The sequence below is a fragment of the Phytophthora parasitica genome (genome assembly GCF_000247585.1).
Source record: "Phytophthora parasitica INRA-310 unplaced genomic scaffold supercont2.4, whole genome shotgun sequence".
NCBI classification, from domain to species: Eukaryota; Oomycota; class Peronosporomycetes; order Peronosporales; family Peronosporaceae; genus Phytophthora; species Phytophthora nicotianae.
In genome coordinates, this window is record NW_008648990.1 from 1,495,945 (window position 1) to 1,512,930 (window position 16,986).

Consider the following 16,986-nt stretch of genomic DNA (forward strand, 5'->3'; position numbering starts at 1 on the left):
CTTAGATCTTATCTAACTGATGTATCATGTGCTCAAGTAAGTTTTGGATCGTGTATAGAGGATTTTTTTTTTCTTAAACCTGCATAACTTTTGAGGTCAGTTTGTATCAGATACGATATCTTTACTTTAATCAAGTAAACTGGTGAAGCATATCTCATATCCTTTGCCCAAGTAATACCACCCAGGTGAATGTTCCTTGTAGAGACCAAGGTAACATCACGGTAAATTATGACACGCCGACGTAATTTTACTCTATGTGCATGCTGCATGAACAGTTCCACCTGAGCTGACGATGAGCATCAGATAATTACCACCAATATTCTTCTTGTGGCCGCAGTGCGACACGCAGAGTGCAGTACCGTTTGTACTGCTTCAACAAAGCGTCCAAACGATATATATATTACCATTTTAATTCTGAAAAACACATATACAAAAATAACAAGGATCGAAAACAGAAATGTTGGGGCTGGGATCTCCGGTGAAGATACTAGCAACGGAAACAATTAATCCTGTTTGGGCTGTGCTATCCAGCATTTCGTCGCTTCCTATCCCAGAATGGTAAAAAGGGTTTTATAATTACCTCCACGTACCTGTTCCGTGTTGTCTACAGAAACACTATAATGTTCGATCCGAAAGCTACATCAGGTACGCCGTTAATTAAATAGTATGTGTACCGATAACGAGAGCGTAACGATTATTTCAGCTCTGAAATGCAGGTACTATTATGTTGCATAAATCTTAAAGCTGCTTCGGGCGGAGGCGCCACTTTGTGGTTCTTCAGGATATCACGGGTGGCAACATCTGAGTGGATACAACTCGGGAAAATTATTCTCCTGCGACGTAATCATTACGTATACTCACACGGGTACGTACAGTCTTCAGCAATACCACTACAATCGGTTTAGATAAACAAGCCACGACTCACCTTTTGTGCCATTGCCTAGGAGGGAACATGCTCTTCTATTCACTGCTAGCCGTCTTTCTTGTTGACACCAGTCTTTGTTAATCGTCCAATTTGAACGCAGAGCGGCCGAATCACCTCGACAACGTCAGCAACTATCCTCTCGTCGGTGTCATGGCAACCCAGACCTCGAGCATTTTAAAAAGGTTCAAAAGGTCGTACAATGCTCCCAAGGAGAAAATATCGGTCTTGAACGCAATAGCAAGGAAGCGAAAGCTGGGATTCCTGGAGTAAGAAAACTTGATGAACTAACTAGTTGGCCTTAAAGATGCAGCTCAATCCGATGGGTATTTTCCACCATGTACGTGTCGTGAAAAGTGGCGGGAATTTGGACGACAACAAGGATTTTATGCGGTAGCTATTGTACGAGAATAACTACAGGGCTAAACGGGAGGAGAGTTTTGGTTTAGTGAGGACAAGCTATTTAACTAGCTAAGGAGAGAGAGATCAGAAGAAGAGTTGATGATACTGTTTCAATCGCTTCGGAAATACTCAGCCATCACGAATCTTGCAGACTAAATGCAAGCCTATATGAGCCTAATTTCTTCGTTGCGTCATAGATTGGTGAATGAGGCAGCTGGAGTCTCGAGAAAGTCTCCAGTAAGATTTCGAGATCCTGCGGCTAGGAGATGAGGATGTGGGTTTTGATAGCTACCCCCTGTTTATCCACTGGCTCAGATATATCAAAAAATACAGGGCTATCGTGGGAAGGGATTCTTTTTTAGACTTTGATACGCTCAATTTTTTGTTAAAGGTAATGCCATTTGAAATCGAGGCGAAGTCTGAGTCTTATTCGACGTCAGCATTAACTGAGATCGTCCTCGGTCGCCAGCACAATGCGTGATCCATCGCCCCACTATATAACCCTAATAGTGGTTGTCAGAGCTGGATAGAAGTAGCGACTCCAAGATGCCTATATCAACTAATCATCATTATTTGAGACTGCGTCGAACAAAATGTTACAAAAATTCACCATGTGGAGTTTTTAACATACATGTAATCGTTTCGAAAGTCAGCCTACGTACCAAATCGAAAGTCAAATAATACTTAGCTAGCATGTACAAAGCTTTAAACACTTTTATTTGATTGCTTTTTATAAGATCTTTCTGGCAACACCTGATCGGAAAAAAGAAATATATTGAGTTCACAATGAGAGATGCGTGGGTTAACCACTTTTTATTTATTATTGGAGAGATAGTAATTGTCAAAATTGAGAAAAGATCAAGGTCTTGTAGTTTGCGCCACCACTATACTATCAAAACAAACCTGCTATTTATCGTTTTTTGCAGCTCTATTGAAACGATATCTCATAGAACTCCATCTTGTTAAGTGCTTTATTCATAGAAAATCGTGTGTTTATGCAGAAACCTCATAGTGCGTAATCTACCGCTGAAATTAAGCCATACAACTTTTTTTCTAACACAATCTTTTGCAGTCCTTCCACAATCCGTTCCTCGTCTTGTTTTTCGATCATATTGCAGTGCAGAATTTCGTTGAACAGATTAACCGTAGGAGTATCAAGCTGTCCGTCCACGTAGTGCAAAATTGTCCGGCATCCATATAGTTCCATCCAAGTCCCACGGTTTGTAGTGTTTCCAGAAGGTCTTAGACGGCACCAACCCGATTCGTCGGCACGAATGCCACGGAGAATACCCTCCCCCTCCGCCAATACCTTCCACACTAGCACCATCTTGTCTAGCCCAGCAAAGCGACGAAGGACCAGAAGCGGTCGGACTGATGCAGTTTGCCCGGACGTTTGAGTTTTTGATATGCGATACCTGACGGCAATGGTGTTTTTGGCATCCTTTCCAGCGTTATACGCCTGTGCATCTTCAGCTTGTGCATGCAGTTCGGCAATATTCCACATCTCCTGACACGTTGACTCAAATGTGCTCGGAATTAGCATCTTGGTTGAACGGAAGAAGTGCTTCGCGCTGTCGTTGTCTCGGTCGTTGTGAGCAGATTGCCACGACCCTTGCGTGCTTGACACGAAATCGATGTCTTCAAACACTTTGTCGGTTTGCGCGTAGTTCACTTCTAGATCTCGAAGAAAGGCAGCGCACAGAGGGCTATCGCATGGCCGAGAACGTGTGGCTTTGCTCGGGCGAGGTGCGCGGGCGATTTGCTTTCGCGTGACCCTACTTAGATCGTTGATCAACTTGGCTCTGGCTTTGATAGCATCGACCAGACGTTGGTTTTCTGCTTGAGCACGTTCACGCGCCTCAAGTTCTGCAACCGCAACGTTCTTCCAGACCCGGTTGGGTCTGGTGGCCCAATCATATCGGCCTGTAGTGTTTTGGGCGGTTTTCATAAGCTTTCGTAGAGTGATAGAGAGTTGGTCCACTTCGTCAAGGAGTTTACTACGCTCGTCCCTTTGACGCTTGCGATATTCTTGTCTGCGGCTGGCCTCCTTTGCTCGACGAGTAGCTTCTGCACTTTGGTTTTCAGGGTCACTGGAGCTGCTTTCGGTTTGGTTATCATTAGCAACGAGATCTGGCAGCGTCGCGACAGCCATCGAGTCGACCTCGAAGGTGTTGGATGAGGCATCACCAGCAGGTAGCAAACGGGGGTCGAGAGCGTCGAACGGGAACTCAACGTTGGCATCTTTCATAGCACTGTTGTCCAAGAAAGCCTCTAAGTCTTTGAGGAACGCTGCGTTGGAATCCATTGTTGCTACACCGAAGAAAAAACCAGTAATGACTGTTGTTGTCAGGTAGGAGTGAGAGATCAAGTCAGCAAGCAGTGTAATCTACGATAATCGTAATCTCCCATGTCGGTCGATGTATGTGTTGTAGGTGTGGTAATTTTTATTGTGGAAGTGAGCACGAGTGACGATATCAAAGCTACAGTTGCAGTGGAAACAGTGAACTGGGCAAGTATCGGTATACCTTCACTATGATTACAGCACGACGCGCTCATCGACATTTTTAACACATCATCGGAGAAACGAAAGTAAAGTATATATTGTACTTGCTTCGTTATTTCGCGTGTGCTCTCAAGTAACCAGCTAACTTCTTACGAACTCATCAGCGGTTATCAATGCAGCTAAATTAGAATGGGAGTAGTTGCTGTCCAGTCACTGTCACCAAATTTAATACACCTGCAAGTTGCACTTCCATAGTATTAACAGTTGTCCGGTTGAATGTAAAGGGTATTGGAATGTCTAAGAGCAGATCCCTGCATTCGCTCCCAGTTGGTTTTACCTTCAACGCCACAAACGGTGAGCAAGAGTGAGTGACATGATCAGCCATCACCACCTGCCATACCAGTTGCTCTTGCTCTCTCGTGTGATTACAGCATCACGAGGCTGGCTACGGTACCGGTAGTTTGTCAGAACGCAAGTAACCAGCAGACTCGAAAGTCATGCAGCCACTCACGTCAATACCCACCGATGCCACGCTCTTAGAGGAGGTTGGAGCCTTCCTCGACGTGAATGAACTGTCGACGATAACCCCTACACCTTTCGATCCTGTGCAAGTGTTCAACACTGGAGTATTCCCAAGTCCTGAAGCGATTGAGTTCCTAACAACAGCCGACTCCCCACTAAGCTACAGTTTTCACGATGAGATAGACAACGGAGACGTCGCACAGAGCGATAAGCTTCGGCGGCAGAAGGAGGCCTTACGGCGTCGAAAACAGCGACAGCGACGCAAGGATGAGCGTGACAGTCTACAGAGAGAGGGACTCGAGTTGACAATGCAGCTGCAAAGACTGAAGCAAGCGATCGAGAGCAATGCCGGAACCAACCGTGCGAGTGTCCAGCTCTCTAACTATTACTGGAGAGACTGTGCAGCTAGAGAGTGTATAGAGCGACTTGCAGCGGAGACGGAACAGAAGCGTCTCGTAGCTGCCACGAATGTACAAGCCACGTACATCGAGAACCTGACCAAATTACTACAGCGGCGAGGTGCTACTAGTCCGCGAGAGAGTTGGGTCCCTGGAATCAGCGATTGTAAGCGCCTCCGGGTTGAGACTTCTGATGACGCCGTGTTTACGGCACTTATCATGGAGGTTGACGACAATTACGCCCACATTGATGCGTTGCTACGGGAATGTCGTATGGGCGAGTTGTCTATGGGAATCACGAACTCTGTCCATCAGAATAAAGAGAACAACGAAGTCGAGTATCTCCAGCACGTCAACAAGGCGATGCAGCCATTCGACTTCGAAAGCACGTACAACTCGGCTTGGAGTGTGGCTGGTCATCCTCATCGACAACTTGATCGTGAGGTCTACGCAGGTGCAACAGGATTGGATAACACCATCGCTGTTAAGTTCCGTATTGAGCGGACGTTGGCCACAGGCACCAAGGTGTCCATGAAGCAGTGGTTAGTTGTTCGACGATTTATTGAAGCAGACCGAGTGATTCACATCTGGAAAATCTATTCGGAAGGTGAAGGAAATCTACGCGGCATACATTCGGACGAGACTGGATGGGCTAGGCTGCGACCGACGTCGGATGGTTTCGGCACATGGACTGAAGTCGTTGTGCGCCAAATACCTGTACTCTTCAGCGTATTCAAGCCTGGCAATTCTGTCGTCAACGAGTTCCGTGAAATGCTGCAAGATAAAGTTGACGAAGATGAGGAAGCACTCACAGGCGCCTTGGAATGCTTGCTGCTCGAAGACACTTTGGCGATTCTCGATGAGTAGGCATCTGCGATAAGAACTTAAAAAAAAGATAATGCAAACAACAAGGAACTGGCTAAAAACTGGTTATTGGAAAGGGATAGAAATCTCCGTAACTCAACGCGTCAGTCATTATTAGCCACCGACGAGTAAAAATCGGCATGTCTACAGACCTCGACTTCCTCGACGAGGTGGTAGCCTTCTTAGCTTCAGATAGCCTTCCCGCCACTACAGCGAATGGAGTTGAACTCGTAAAGGAGCAGAACTCAACGAGGAAGTCGCACTCAGTTCCGTTTATAGACATCGAGTCATGCGTTGATGTTGACCAGGATAACAAGCGCGATAGCAATCCGTACAAAATGAAATCAAAGCGAACAACGCAGGGTAACGACTATCGTCCAAAGAGATACCGCGATCGTGTGAAGAATGAGCGTCAAGAGCTAAAACGAGTGGAGAAGGAGCTGAGTTTGAAGAAGCAGGAACTCATCGACGCCAGAGAAGGCAGGAAGACCACAAAACCCACTGATTTGGCACTATCGACACCATTCTGGCAGGAGATGGCAACTCGACAGCGAGAAGAACGAGAACAAGCAGAAATGGAGCAGAAGCGTCTTGTTGCAGCGGTACAGTCACAAGCGTCCTACATCGAGAACTTCTGTGCAATACTACATGAAAGGCCTAGTATCTCTCGTGCTGGTAGAGACGCAAAGCAAGTCGACGATGACAAATAGTCTCGACTTAAATCGTCAGATTCCGCTCTGTTCAAGGCGTTCATTAACATAACTGAGGAATGTTATGCTCGAATCGACGAGGTATTTGCAGAGTGCGGCATGGAATCTCTGCCGATGGTCGAAGTTCACTCCGCTCACGGATAGAGTCCAGAGACTGGCGTGGAATACGCTCAATATTACGCAGCCATTCGCCTTTGAAGCCACTTGTAACTACTTGTGGAATGGTACGATCGTACCGTATCCTCAGCACGACCGGGAGGCCTTCGACCTCGTTGGCGATCTTGAGAACACTAGAGTCATCAAGTTCAGACTGAAGAAGACTCTCAATAGTGGGGCAACTGTGTCGATCCTTAAGCGTGCCGTTGCACGGCGGTTTTTCGACGAGAATCGCATGGTTATGGTGTTCCAGATCTTCTCTGAAGGTGAGGGGATGTTCAGCGGAATGGATACGGATGAAACCTCGTAGTGTAGCGTTCGACCCTGTGTGGACGGACTGGCCAACCAAACCTTGCTGGAATTTTGCTCGCGACAAATTCCGGCTCCTTTTCTTGCAACGCACACTTGTGACTCGACGTTAAAGGAGTTCCAAGGAATGCTGGAGGATGTAATGAAAGAAGACGGGCGTGAATTTGTTAATTCGCTGCAGTAACTTGCGTTGAACGATACGTCTACAATGGTCAATCATAAGGTAAATGGACACTGAACTCCACTGAATAAAAAAAAAAACTTGGCTTACATTGTTCTACTACTCGTGACAAATTTTATAACTATTGGTAGTTTCTTTAATGAAGTTAGCCACAAAGGTCTTGTCGCTATTTATGCATCGCCCTTCGAGCCCATATGGCATCCGGCACTATTGTCTGATCATAATGACGTCATGGAATTGCATAACGCAAACAATTAACAACTGGTTCACGTGGAAATTATCCAATGCATAGGACGACCAGTGTGTAATTTCCCACCAGGGCGGGAGGAGATTAAGTATGTCCGTGGACTTGGACTTCCTAGACGAGGTAGCCGTCTTTTTAGACACTGTGCCACCCGTGATCACGCCGCGTAACTCAGCGAGAGAAAATGAGTACCAGCAACTTGTTGTGGGTGCGGCGTTGTCGAACAGCGAGTCCTTGGAGGTTCTCGATTCATCGTCGGATGATCTCGTGTCAGCAGACCAATTCAGCGAGAATGAAGCGACGTCAGTGAGGAAGACGAAGAATACTGACAAACAGAAAGGTGATAACCGCCGCAAGAGATACCGAGAACGTGTCAAGAATGTACGGATTGAACTGACGTGTATGAAGGAAGAGCTGACGTTGCGATTACAAGAGTTAATTGAGGCTCGGGAGCGCAAGAAGTCCAATGCGCGAACAGATCTGACACTATCTAAGACCTTCTGGTACGACCTGGCAACCCAGCAACAGCAAAAACGACAACGTTCTGAGATGGAACACAGACGTCTTGTAGCTGCAGTCCAGTCGCAAAATTCCTACATTGACAATCTCTGCAACGTACTGCGTGTACGAAATGCTGACAGTGACATCCAGGCATTTAAATGGCTTCGTCTGAAATCCTCCGATGCATCACTGTACCAAGTGTATCTGAAAGAGGTAAACGACAGCTATGCAAGCACCGACCAAGTGTTCCAAGAGTGTGGAATGGCCTCACTACCTATAGGCACTGTCAGCAAGTTCCACCGTCTCGGCCAAGGAGAGATCCAGTCCACTCAGTATGTACACAAGCTCTTGCTGCCCTTCAGCTTTGAAGATACCTGCAATAATATGTGGAAGACTGCCAAGTTGCCACATCGACAGATAGACCGCGAGGTTTACGAAGACGTGGGGGATGCAGACAACACCGTTGGGTTCAAAATCCGTCTCAATAAGACTCTCACATCCGGGTCGAGTGTGTCAATATTAAAGCGTGTCTTATCACGGAGATTTCAAGACGGAGATCGAGCGGTACATGTGCATAGAATTTTCTCCGAGGGCGAAGGGATTTTCAGCGGCCTGGATTCCGACGAGACTGCTTGGTCCAGCGTTCGGCCTTACTCGGACGAAACAAGAACTGGAACTTTGATCGAAGTTTGCTCTCGACAAATGTATGTGCCCTTCATCACAGCCAACCCCGAAGCTTCAACTGTGAAAGCATTCAAGGATACCATGCAAAATGCGATCAAAGAAGACGAGCGTGAGATCATCAAAACTCTAGAGAAGCTACTGCTTGATGACACGTTGGCACAGATTGGTATTTAAGCATGAGCGTGAGGCTTGAGCGTGTAGGTTTTCAGTGTTTCATTGCTTAGAACGCTTAAAATCATCTCAATGGGATTGCTGGATAGCAAAGATTCGATCCTAGAATATCGAAGAGCATGGTTTCAAGCGAGATTTCGCGGAGAAGATTGATTATCCGAACTCTGCCACGTTTCAGGCACGACAGAGCTCATGAAGCACCTTAGGCAATGAACGACGCGTACTTGGCTGGTTTCCAGTTCGGAAAGAACTTGGCCATATTCTCTTGAACCTCTTGTTTTGTGCCGACCACACCTCGACCGTCCTCGACGGTCGCCGTGATGAACGCCATGGCGTCCGTGTCGGTCTTCTTCTTGTTCTCCTCGTAGTCGACATAGTGAATATCGATCTTCTTGTTCAGTTTCTTCTCGGCAAGCTCGTGGATCTGCAGCGGTGACAAACGCTCGGCTTCGAACGGGATCTTGGCACCATCGAGCTCGTTCTTTGGAGCCGTGGACAGTACGTGTGCCACAAAGCGACCCACATCAGCTCGAGCCGTGATACTGACGGCTGTCTGGCCCTTACCCACTACATTCATGTAACCTTCGCCGTAGTTATGCCCAAGAAAATGGGGCAGAAACTCGGCAAAAAGTCCCGAATAGAAAATGGTGATTGGGATCTGGAGCTCCTTGATCAGCTCTTGCACCTCCTTCTTGATCGCGCTCGGGCCTTCAGTAACCTTGAGGCCATATTCGGCGGGGACAAACAGCTGGATGTCAGCCAATTTGGCTGCGTGCACGATGGCCTTCTGTACGACCATGTTGGTAGGTGACACGGCGCTGACAACGACCTCGCTACCGATGAGCGCCTTCTTGACGGCGGTCTCGTTGTCATACGAAACCTGGTACAGCGTGGCACCGCGTGCCTTAAAGGCCTGTAGCTCTGGTTTGGACTCGTCACGCGTGAGGATAACGACCGACACAGCATTAGCTTTGTTGAGCAGTTCGTCGGCGACGACGCCACCGACGCCACCAGCCCCGATGATAGCGAACTTAGTGTAGACAGACATAGCTGTAGGAGGGTGATGAAGTAGAGGTAGTTGTGTCGTGATGAAACTTTTGAATTGTGCGTTCTAGAGACAATAGGCTACGTGCCAGACTTATAATGCAGCATTAATGAATAGAATCCCCCCTAGTTGTCCTTATTAGAAAGAAAAAAATAACCAGTAATCGAGAAGGAGACCAAAACTACACAATATATTTTTCATGGATGTGATTACGGTTTATCGTCCCGTTAACATCGGATTCCAAGATGTCATTAAGGGGATAACTCGACAGTTGTTGAACATAAAGACGGCAAGAAACCAACACTGTTCACATGATAATAATACCCATGAATGCGATTACGGGTAGTCGTCCCGTTAACATTGGATTCCCAGATTCGTTAAAGGGATGATTGAACAATTGTGCCATTTCAAAGTGGCGATTTATTATTATTATGGCATAGTCAGGATGTATTCTTCGACAAGGATACCGACTCTACTGACTTTTTAAGGCACCATCATCTGAGCCAAGGCATCTCAATCGATAAAGTGCATTTTTTTATAATCACACTATACGTTGCGTTATATGATTAACAAATGGGTTGAGGTATCACTGAAGTACTCAATCTAGAAGCCGTAATTCAATCTTTTTGTCATAGCAATTTCATGATACATATCTGTTCATGCGACAGGGAGTGCCGGCAACAAGATTTTTAAACTGTTGCGGCAATTTCAAGACGTCAATGGTATCGATCACCCCGTTCCAATCAGATGGACATGCCGAACGGAGCCCCGCTTGCGGGGCTCTTCACGCAAGTTGTGACCGAGCTGAAGTGTCCCTCGCTTTGCTCGGCAGAGTGCTGACTCCGTGTAAATTGAACAATCAAATCTTTGGACAACCCTTGCCGCCTCGCTTCGCTCAGCGGGAAATAGTTAAAGGTAGTATTTTTTTTTCTTTCTACTAAGTCAGTCCACTTTTTTATTCCTTTGATATCACGTTGCCGGTTACGACGGTTTCTATATGTATACTGTAAATTCCTGTGAGATTTTCAAAGCATTAGCGTATACTAGGTACTCCAAGAAACAATTAGTAGAAATCGTAGACAAACTTAATATAATCGAAGGATCACGCGCACATTCATCTAACCGTCAGTTTTCTCTAATATGTGATAAAACAAAAATTAGAACCGCAGCATATTTGCTGGGGCCACTTGAGATGTCTTGGAAGATTACTGATTTTGGAACGACGTGTATCGTGTCGACTCTATAAAATACGAGATTTGTTACAGAGTACCCGTAAATTAATGAAACCTCTTCTTTCATGGCAACACGCAGATGGACAAATGAAGTTGTTTCATATCGGCATAGGACGTCTCTACCCCACTCCTTCTTATTGCGTTCAAAAACATAGGATACTACATACCAAAATAAAAATGAACGCCTCATGCCCTTGCACTTTGCATTGTAGCTTCTTTGTATGTATTTTCAGACTAAAGCATTCTCCAAAAAATATACCCTACCGGCTTCTATGCCCGCCGCAGATGAAGTAAAACTTTCCTTGTTCATAATGAACCTAATTATAATTATTGAGTGTTTTATTTAAGTGTTTAATTACCCGTTTCAGGTGCAGATAATTCCATCGCAAGTTTTGAAGCTTTCAAGTTGGAATCTCCTCAGCAGCAAATATGTACTTATGGCCATCAGCATGTAAAACCAAGTGAAGTATTTCCTCTTATCTCTCAGTTGTGAAACTAATATAAAAATAACAAAAAATATTATTTCATCCGGAGTTGTATATATCATCTTTAAGAATTAGCAGTAACTATACTGGTTTCTGATCTTTATTTTCACGTATATTGCAGAAAATCTTCCTACCGATCTGCTTGATGATATCAAGGAGCACGAAAAATATAAACACACACACCCATTAGCTGCTCCCTGATAAGCCGGTGCGTTCAGGGTGGATGCATGCGATGAGGAGTGTACGAAATCCCCAATTATGTATGCATTGCACATTTTGTAAGGCATGTTTGTCCTTACAATGCTAATCACGATTGGCTTGCATGCGCCGAGTTACTGGTACTTGGTGATTCATATTTGGTACATCCCGCGATAGGACATCCTTTAGACAAAACAAAATGCTGGCTCTCGACGCTAAAGGAGGGAATTATCAGCGCAAAGTAAACACCCTAGAACTCATAATTTAGTAACATAGAATAAATAGATGAGCGTTGAAGAAATGTTTCGTAATCACGATTGAAGACTTGAGTAATTTACATAGGATCCGTAATCCACGTTGATTTAGGAAAGGGGCACTCACTGATGTGTATTTTAACCAATGGAAATGCGTTATTTGTGAAATCTATCAGGGGTAAGATTATATACAAGGTTGAAGGCCATGTTTGATTACGGGGCAGCATTTTTTTAACGTAAGTATTCTAGATAAGTGACGACCTCGATGGACCGAATGCAACTTCATTTCCGAATTCGTTTCCGACCAACCACCCCTCAACAATACCCAGCCCAGCATCGTAATGTCTGACCAAATGACCTACCGCTTCCTTGGTAATACCGGCTTGCTCGTCTCCAAACTCTCGCTTGGTAGCTGGATTGATGTCAGCGATAAGTACACGGTCGACGCCTGGTACGACATGATGAAGCTGGCCTTCGAGCGTGGTGTCAACTTCTTTGACAGCGCTGAAGCGTATGGTGGAGGCCTTGCTGAGAAGAATATGGGCGCGGCAATCAAGAAAGGCACCACGGAAGGAACCTGGAGTCGTGAGGACCTCGTGATCACCACTAAAATTTTCTTCGGAACCAAGGACATCATGACCAAATCAGGTCCGAATGAACAGGGATTGAGTCGCAAGCACATCGTGGAGGGCACGAAAGCTTCTCTGAAGAGACTGGATCTAAAGTATGTTGACGTCATTTTTTGCCACCGTCCTGATCCGTACACGCCCATCGAGGAGACTGTCCGAGCTATGAATTTCGTCATTGACCAAGGCTGGGCTTTCTACTGGGGTACCAGCCAGTGGAACGTTGCTCAGATCATCGAGGCGTGCGAAATTGCGGATCGCCTTGGCCTGATCCGACCCGTCGTGGAACAGACGATCTACAGTATCTTGGACCGCAACAAAGTGGAGTTCGAGTATGTCGATCTGTACAAGAAGTACAAGCTCGGTCTCACGACCTGGTCCCCTCTTGCGTATGGCGCACTGACGGGAAAGTACAGCTCAGGAAATCCAGAGGGGTCTCGCATGGAGAGCTCGTTGTTTAAGGCTCTTTCACCAGACTTTGCGGAGCGTGTGGCCAAGGCTGACAAGCTAAAGCCTTTGGCGGAGAAGCTCGGCATCTCCATGGCAGAGCTTGCCCTTGCCTGGTGTGTCAGCAATGAGAATGTATCCACCGTCATGATTGGTGCTAGAACGCTGTTGCAGTTGGAGCAGAACCTCAAGGCCCTTGAGGCACTGAAGAAGATTACCCCAGACGTGAAGGCGGAGATTGACTCTCTGATTCCGTTTGTGCCAGAGTTGTCGAAGCTGGACGGAAGTGCGGCGGTGCGCGAGCAGCACTTATAACTGCGTCGGAGGTCCTTAGTGGCGTTGCTGAATAGTGTTTGCTAAGAGCCACTAAGATTGGACGGCACCGCCCAAGTCTCTATACCGACATATTCGCATAGATCTGAACAGCAAAAAGATCTCAGCAGTGCTGGACTCTATTCCGATAAAGGAAGATTTTGTAATCACTAGACCTGGAAGTAGTGTTCGCACAAACACAAAACGCTATTGCTGAGACACCTGTTTGCTAACTGTTTATTTGGTGTTTGTAAATGTGAAAGGATGAATTGTGTGACTTAGATACAATAGCTAATACAAAGTATCAAAGATGCACACGTTGCTGTAGTTCACAGAGTCAACCACTGCTGGTGAATGAAGTGGTCAAAGGCCGTCGTACATCTACAGTGGTGCACCTCGTTTTCGACACCGGTATGCCTCTATAACCTTCAAAATTTGATGATTCCGCTCAGTGCATTGCGCAAATCGTTTGTCATCACCGTTGGCTGAATTAACCTCAATGGTTTCTCCTCCTCGAGGAGGGATGACACGTCGCGCCGCAGCGACCTGACGCTACCGAACAGACGAGTAAATACTGAAGCTCACCTTATTTTTTGCTGCATCATACCATGGCACGTCGCCCCTCCGCCTATTCTACGCTAAGTCTCGCTGACAAGCAGACGATATGCTGCAAGATTGGGATCTCGCGCTCGGGCCTTCAGTAACCTTGAGGCCATATTCGGCGGGGACAAACAGCTGGATGTCAGCCAATTTGGCTGCGTGCACGATGGCCTTCTGTACGACCATGTTGGTAGGTGACACGGCGCTGACAACGACCTCGCTACCGATGAGCGCCTTCTTGACGGCGGTCTCGTTGTCATACGAAACCTGGTACAGCGTGGCACCGCGTGCCTTAAAGGCCTGTAGCTCTGGTTTGGACTCGTCACGCGTGAGGATAACGACCGACACAGCATTAGCTTTGTTGAGCAGTTCGTCGGCGACGACGCCACCGACGCCACCAGCCCCGATGATAGCGAACTTAGTGTAGACAGACATAGCTGTAGGAGGGTGATGAAGTAGAGGTAGTTGTGTCGTGATGAAACTTTTGAATTGTGCGTTCTAGAGACAATAGGCTACGTGCCAGACTTATAATGCAGCATTAATGAATAGAATCCCCCCTAGTTGTCCTTATTAGAAAGAAAAAAATAACCAGTAATCGAGAAGGAGACCAAAACTACACAATATATTTTTCATGGATGTGATTACGGTTTATCGTCCCGTTAACATCGGATTCCAAGATGTCATTAAGGGGATAACTCGACAGTTGTTGAACATAAAGACGGCAAGAAACCAACACTGTTCACATGATAATAATACCCATGAATGCGATTACGGGTAGTCGTCCCGTTAACATTGGAGTCAGCACTTCGTTACATAGCGGACTCAACAGTTGTTGAACAGCGTGGATAGAACGAAAGTCACAATTTGAACACTGCAATGTAAAACACCATCGGCAACAAAAGCTTTCTATATTAATTTCTTTCTTATGCTTCCTAACGACTCCTTTTGTACAATTATAAATAGCAACATTAGTGACGTGAGACCACCACTTTTGTGAAGGCTCTAATGCATATTCGTAACACGAGAATTGGAAATGAGTATAGAAGTAAGAACTGTCATAGGTTTTGGGGACCCATAAAACAGCAAAGATAAGAGCACTTCTACAAATGGTTAGACATGTGATGCTGGAACGGTAAGGGAGAGATCCCCATACATAGTGTAGGTGTGTGAGAATGACTAAACCGATCTGCTTAACCACTGCCCCATGCATGCGCTCGTGCTCTCGCGATAACAATAATACAGAAGAGTTTACGGTCAGTTTGTCATTGTTCAATCACCATTCAATCACTCACCGCAAAGACCACTGAATCCGCACTTTCCGAGGAGGCAGCAACCTTCCTGGACATGCTCGGAAACGCTACAACCACTCAAGCATCTCTCAACCTTGCCCAAGTATTCAACACCGGAAACCTTTCAAGCACAAGTACAGCAGATTCCGAGTTCCTTGATGAAATCGAAGCTTTATTAGACGCAGACAGGCTATCACTGGACAGTTTAGAAGGAGAGGGTGGCATTCATGATCTCCTTTCAAGTTCAGATGCTTCGATTGAGATTGTTGAATACTCTTGTCACGACGGAAGCCTAGACTCGAGCACCAATAGCGGCGGTAGTGGACGTGAGACTGCGTCAGAGCAGAGCGAGCTCTACGCAATCGGGGATCGTCGCAAGAAATACCGATATCGCGAAAAGAAGGAGCGTCAAGACCTAACACGGTTGAAAAGGGAGTTGACTTCGAAGGTGCAGGAGTTGTTTGATGCTAAAATGGGTAGAAATACCACCGCGCGTACCGATATTGCACTGACGAAAGATTTCTGGCCCAAACTAGCAAGGCAGCAGCGGGAAGAGCGTGAGAAAGCAGAAGCGGAACAAAAGCGGCTTGTTGCAGCGGTTCAGTCCCAAGCTGCGTATATCGAGAACCTCTGTGCGATCCAGCGCGACCTACCATCATGGGGGACAGATCACATTGGAAATGACCGATGGCTTCGACTTAAGTCCTCGGATACGGCTTTGTTCAAGACCTACAGTGCAGAAACGGAGGAGTGCTACGCTCGAATCGACAAGGTGTTTGCTGAGTGGGGCATGGAATTTCAGCCAACAAGCCGCCCAGAAAGTGGAGTACAACACACGTATTGTCTCAACAGAATCCTCCCACCATTAACCTTTGAAGCCGCTTGCAACTTCCTTTGGAATGATACCGGAGTTCCGTTTAGAGGGAACAGTAAAGAGATTTACCAAAATGTGGATGAGCCTGAGAACACAGCGGCTGTCAAGTTCCGAGTGAAAAAAACGCTTACTTGCGGCTCACCTGTGTCGATCTTGAAGCGTGTAGTCGCAAGGCGTTTCTTCGAAGAGGATCGCATGGTTGTAGTGATCAAGAGCTTCATTGAGGGCGAAGGAATCTTTAGTGGGATGGATATGGAGAAGACCTGTTGGAGCAGTATTCAACGCTGTGCAAATGGGAGTAATGGAGCCATTTTAGAGTTTTGCTCTCGACAACTCCCAGTTCCATTTCTTGAAGGGTGTTCCAGCGATTCAACGGTAAAGACGTTTCAAGTGATGCTGAAGGACGTGACGACGGACGAGGAGCTCGAATTCGCTAATTCTCTGAAGCAATTTGTGCTGGCCAATTCCTTGGAGGACATCGGTCAGCTATTCAATTGATTCGAAGCGAGATACTTCAATACGAAGTGTTGCTTAATCTGACATGAATTTATCGTGATGAAGGGACAAGGACTAGGCGAGATCAAATCTCGATTGAAGTCTCGCTTTTCATCAAGAGCAACGGTTTCATTCCACTTTTGTTTCAAGACATCAGTCCCTCTTGATATTGATCTTGAACCTTCCCAACACAATACGTCTCAAGATATTCGATCATGAGCACAGAACTTGAATCAAATGGCGTTGCCTGCTTCCCCTACATCTTCGCAAATAGCATGCCTGATATGCCAGTGTACCAACTTGGCCGTTTTCCACAAGTGACAACATCAAGAATGCGATTATTTCAGGGTATTCAAGGATGTAATACTGGAAGCCACCAAAAACGACAAGCGAAAATTTATTAAATTACTACATGCACAGTCCCCTCCAATTATTAATCCCACACCATTAGAAAAATCTAACAGATCTTCAATAAAAGGAGCCCATGGTTCATTGTCTTCAAAGGCAATCGAGGAGCATCTCCTGCATGAGTCTTGCTAACTCCAACTTGTCTTGCTGCGCA

At 46.2% G+C, this 16,986-nt stretch overlaps 10 protein-coding genes across 10 annotated transcripts; 7 read left to right on the forward strand and 3 right to left on the reverse strand.

The window, feature by feature from the left end:
- Positions 1-620: 620 nt before the first annotated feature.
- PPTG_21288 (hypothetical protein) lies at positions 621-1,195 on the forward strand (the record flags this gene model as incomplete). Its single annotated transcript, XM_008896541.1, has 2 exons — positions 621-645; positions 1,026-1,195. 2 exons carry the CDS (start codon positions 621-623, stop codon positions 1,193-1,195), a joined length of 195 nt encoding a protein of 64 aa, XP_008894789.1.
- Positions 1,196-2,330: 1,135 nt separating this feature from the next.
- Positions 2,331-3,629, reverse strand: PPTG_03414 (hypothetical protein; the record flags this gene model as incomplete). Its single annotated transcript, XM_008896090.1, has 1 exon — positions 2,331-3,629. One exon carries the CDS (start codon positions 3,627-3,629, stop codon positions 2,331-2,333), a length of 1,299 nt encoding a protein of 432 aa, XP_008894338.1.
- Positions 3,630-4,324: 695 nt separating this feature from the next.
- PPTG_03415 (hypothetical protein) lies at positions 4,325-5,665 on the forward strand (the record flags this gene model as incomplete). The annotated part of the gene is made up of 1 exon (XM_008896091.1): positions 4,325-5,665. The coding sequence occupies one exon, from the start codon at positions 4,325-4,327 to the stop codon at positions 5,612-5,614; it is 1,290 nt and encodes a 429-aa protein (XP_008894339.1). The 3' UTR covers positions 5,615-5,665.
- An 86-nt stretch (positions 5,666-5,751) lies between these two features.
- On the forward strand, positions 5,752-6,321 carry PPTG_03416 (hypothetical protein; the record flags this gene model as incomplete). Its single annotated transcript, XM_008896092.1, has 1 exon — positions 5,752-6,321. One exon carries the CDS (start codon positions 5,752-5,754, stop codon positions 6,319-6,321), a length of 570 nt encoding a protein of 189 aa, XP_008894340.1.
- A 50-nt stretch (positions 6,322-6,371) lies between these two features.
- Positions 6,372-6,787, forward strand: PPTG_03417 (hypothetical protein; the record flags this gene model as incomplete). The annotated part of the gene is made up of 1 exon (XM_008896093.1): positions 6,372-6,787. The coding sequence occupies exon 1, from the start codon at positions 6,386-6,388 to the stop codon at positions 6,785-6,787; it is 402 nt and encodes a 133-aa protein (XP_008894341.1). The 5' UTR covers positions 6,372-6,385.
- A 497-nt stretch (positions 6,788-7,284) lies between these two features.
- On the forward strand, positions 7,285-8,785 carry PPTG_03418 (hypothetical protein). Its single transcript, XM_008896094.1, has one exon. It carries the CDS (start codon positions 7,305-7,307, stop codon positions 8,568-8,570), a length of 1,266 nt encoding a protein of 421 aa, XP_008894342.1. The 5' UTR covers positions 7,285-7,304; the 3' UTR covers positions 8,571-8,785.
- Positions 8,689-9,615, reverse strand: PPTG_03419 (hypothetical protein; the record flags this gene model as incomplete). Its single annotated transcript, XM_008896095.1, has 1 exon — positions 8,689-9,615. The coding sequence occupies one exon, from the start codon at positions 9,613-9,615 to the stop codon at positions 8,770-8,772; it is 846 nt and encodes a 281-aa protein (XP_008894343.1). The 3' UTR covers positions 8,689-8,769.
- Positions 9,616-12,044: 2,429 nt separating this feature from the next.
- On the forward strand, positions 12,045-13,348 carry PPTG_03420 (hypothetical protein). Its single transcript, XM_008896096.1, has one exon. It carries the CDS (start codon positions 12,123-12,125, stop codon positions 13,167-13,169), a length of 1,047 nt encoding a protein of 348 aa, XP_008894344.1. The 5' UTR covers positions 12,045-12,122; the 3' UTR covers positions 13,170-13,348.
- A 451-nt stretch (positions 13,349-13,799) lies between these two features.
- PPTG_03421 (hypothetical protein) lies at positions 13,800-14,201 on the reverse strand (the record flags this gene model as incomplete). Its single annotated transcript, XM_008896097.1, has 1 exon — positions 13,800-14,201. The coding sequence occupies one exon, from the start codon at positions 14,199-14,201 to the stop codon at positions 13,800-13,802; it is 402 nt and encodes a 133-aa protein (XP_008894345.1).
- A 909-nt stretch (positions 14,202-15,110) lies between these two features.
- Positions 15,111-16,427, forward strand: PPTG_03422 (hypothetical protein; the record flags this gene model as incomplete). The annotated part of the gene is made up of 1 exon (XM_008896098.1): positions 15,111-16,427. The coding sequence occupies one exon, from the start codon at positions 15,111-15,113 to the stop codon at positions 16,425-16,427; it is 1,317 nt and encodes a 438-aa protein (XP_008894346.1).
- Positions 16,428-16,986: the final 559 nt, after the last annotated feature.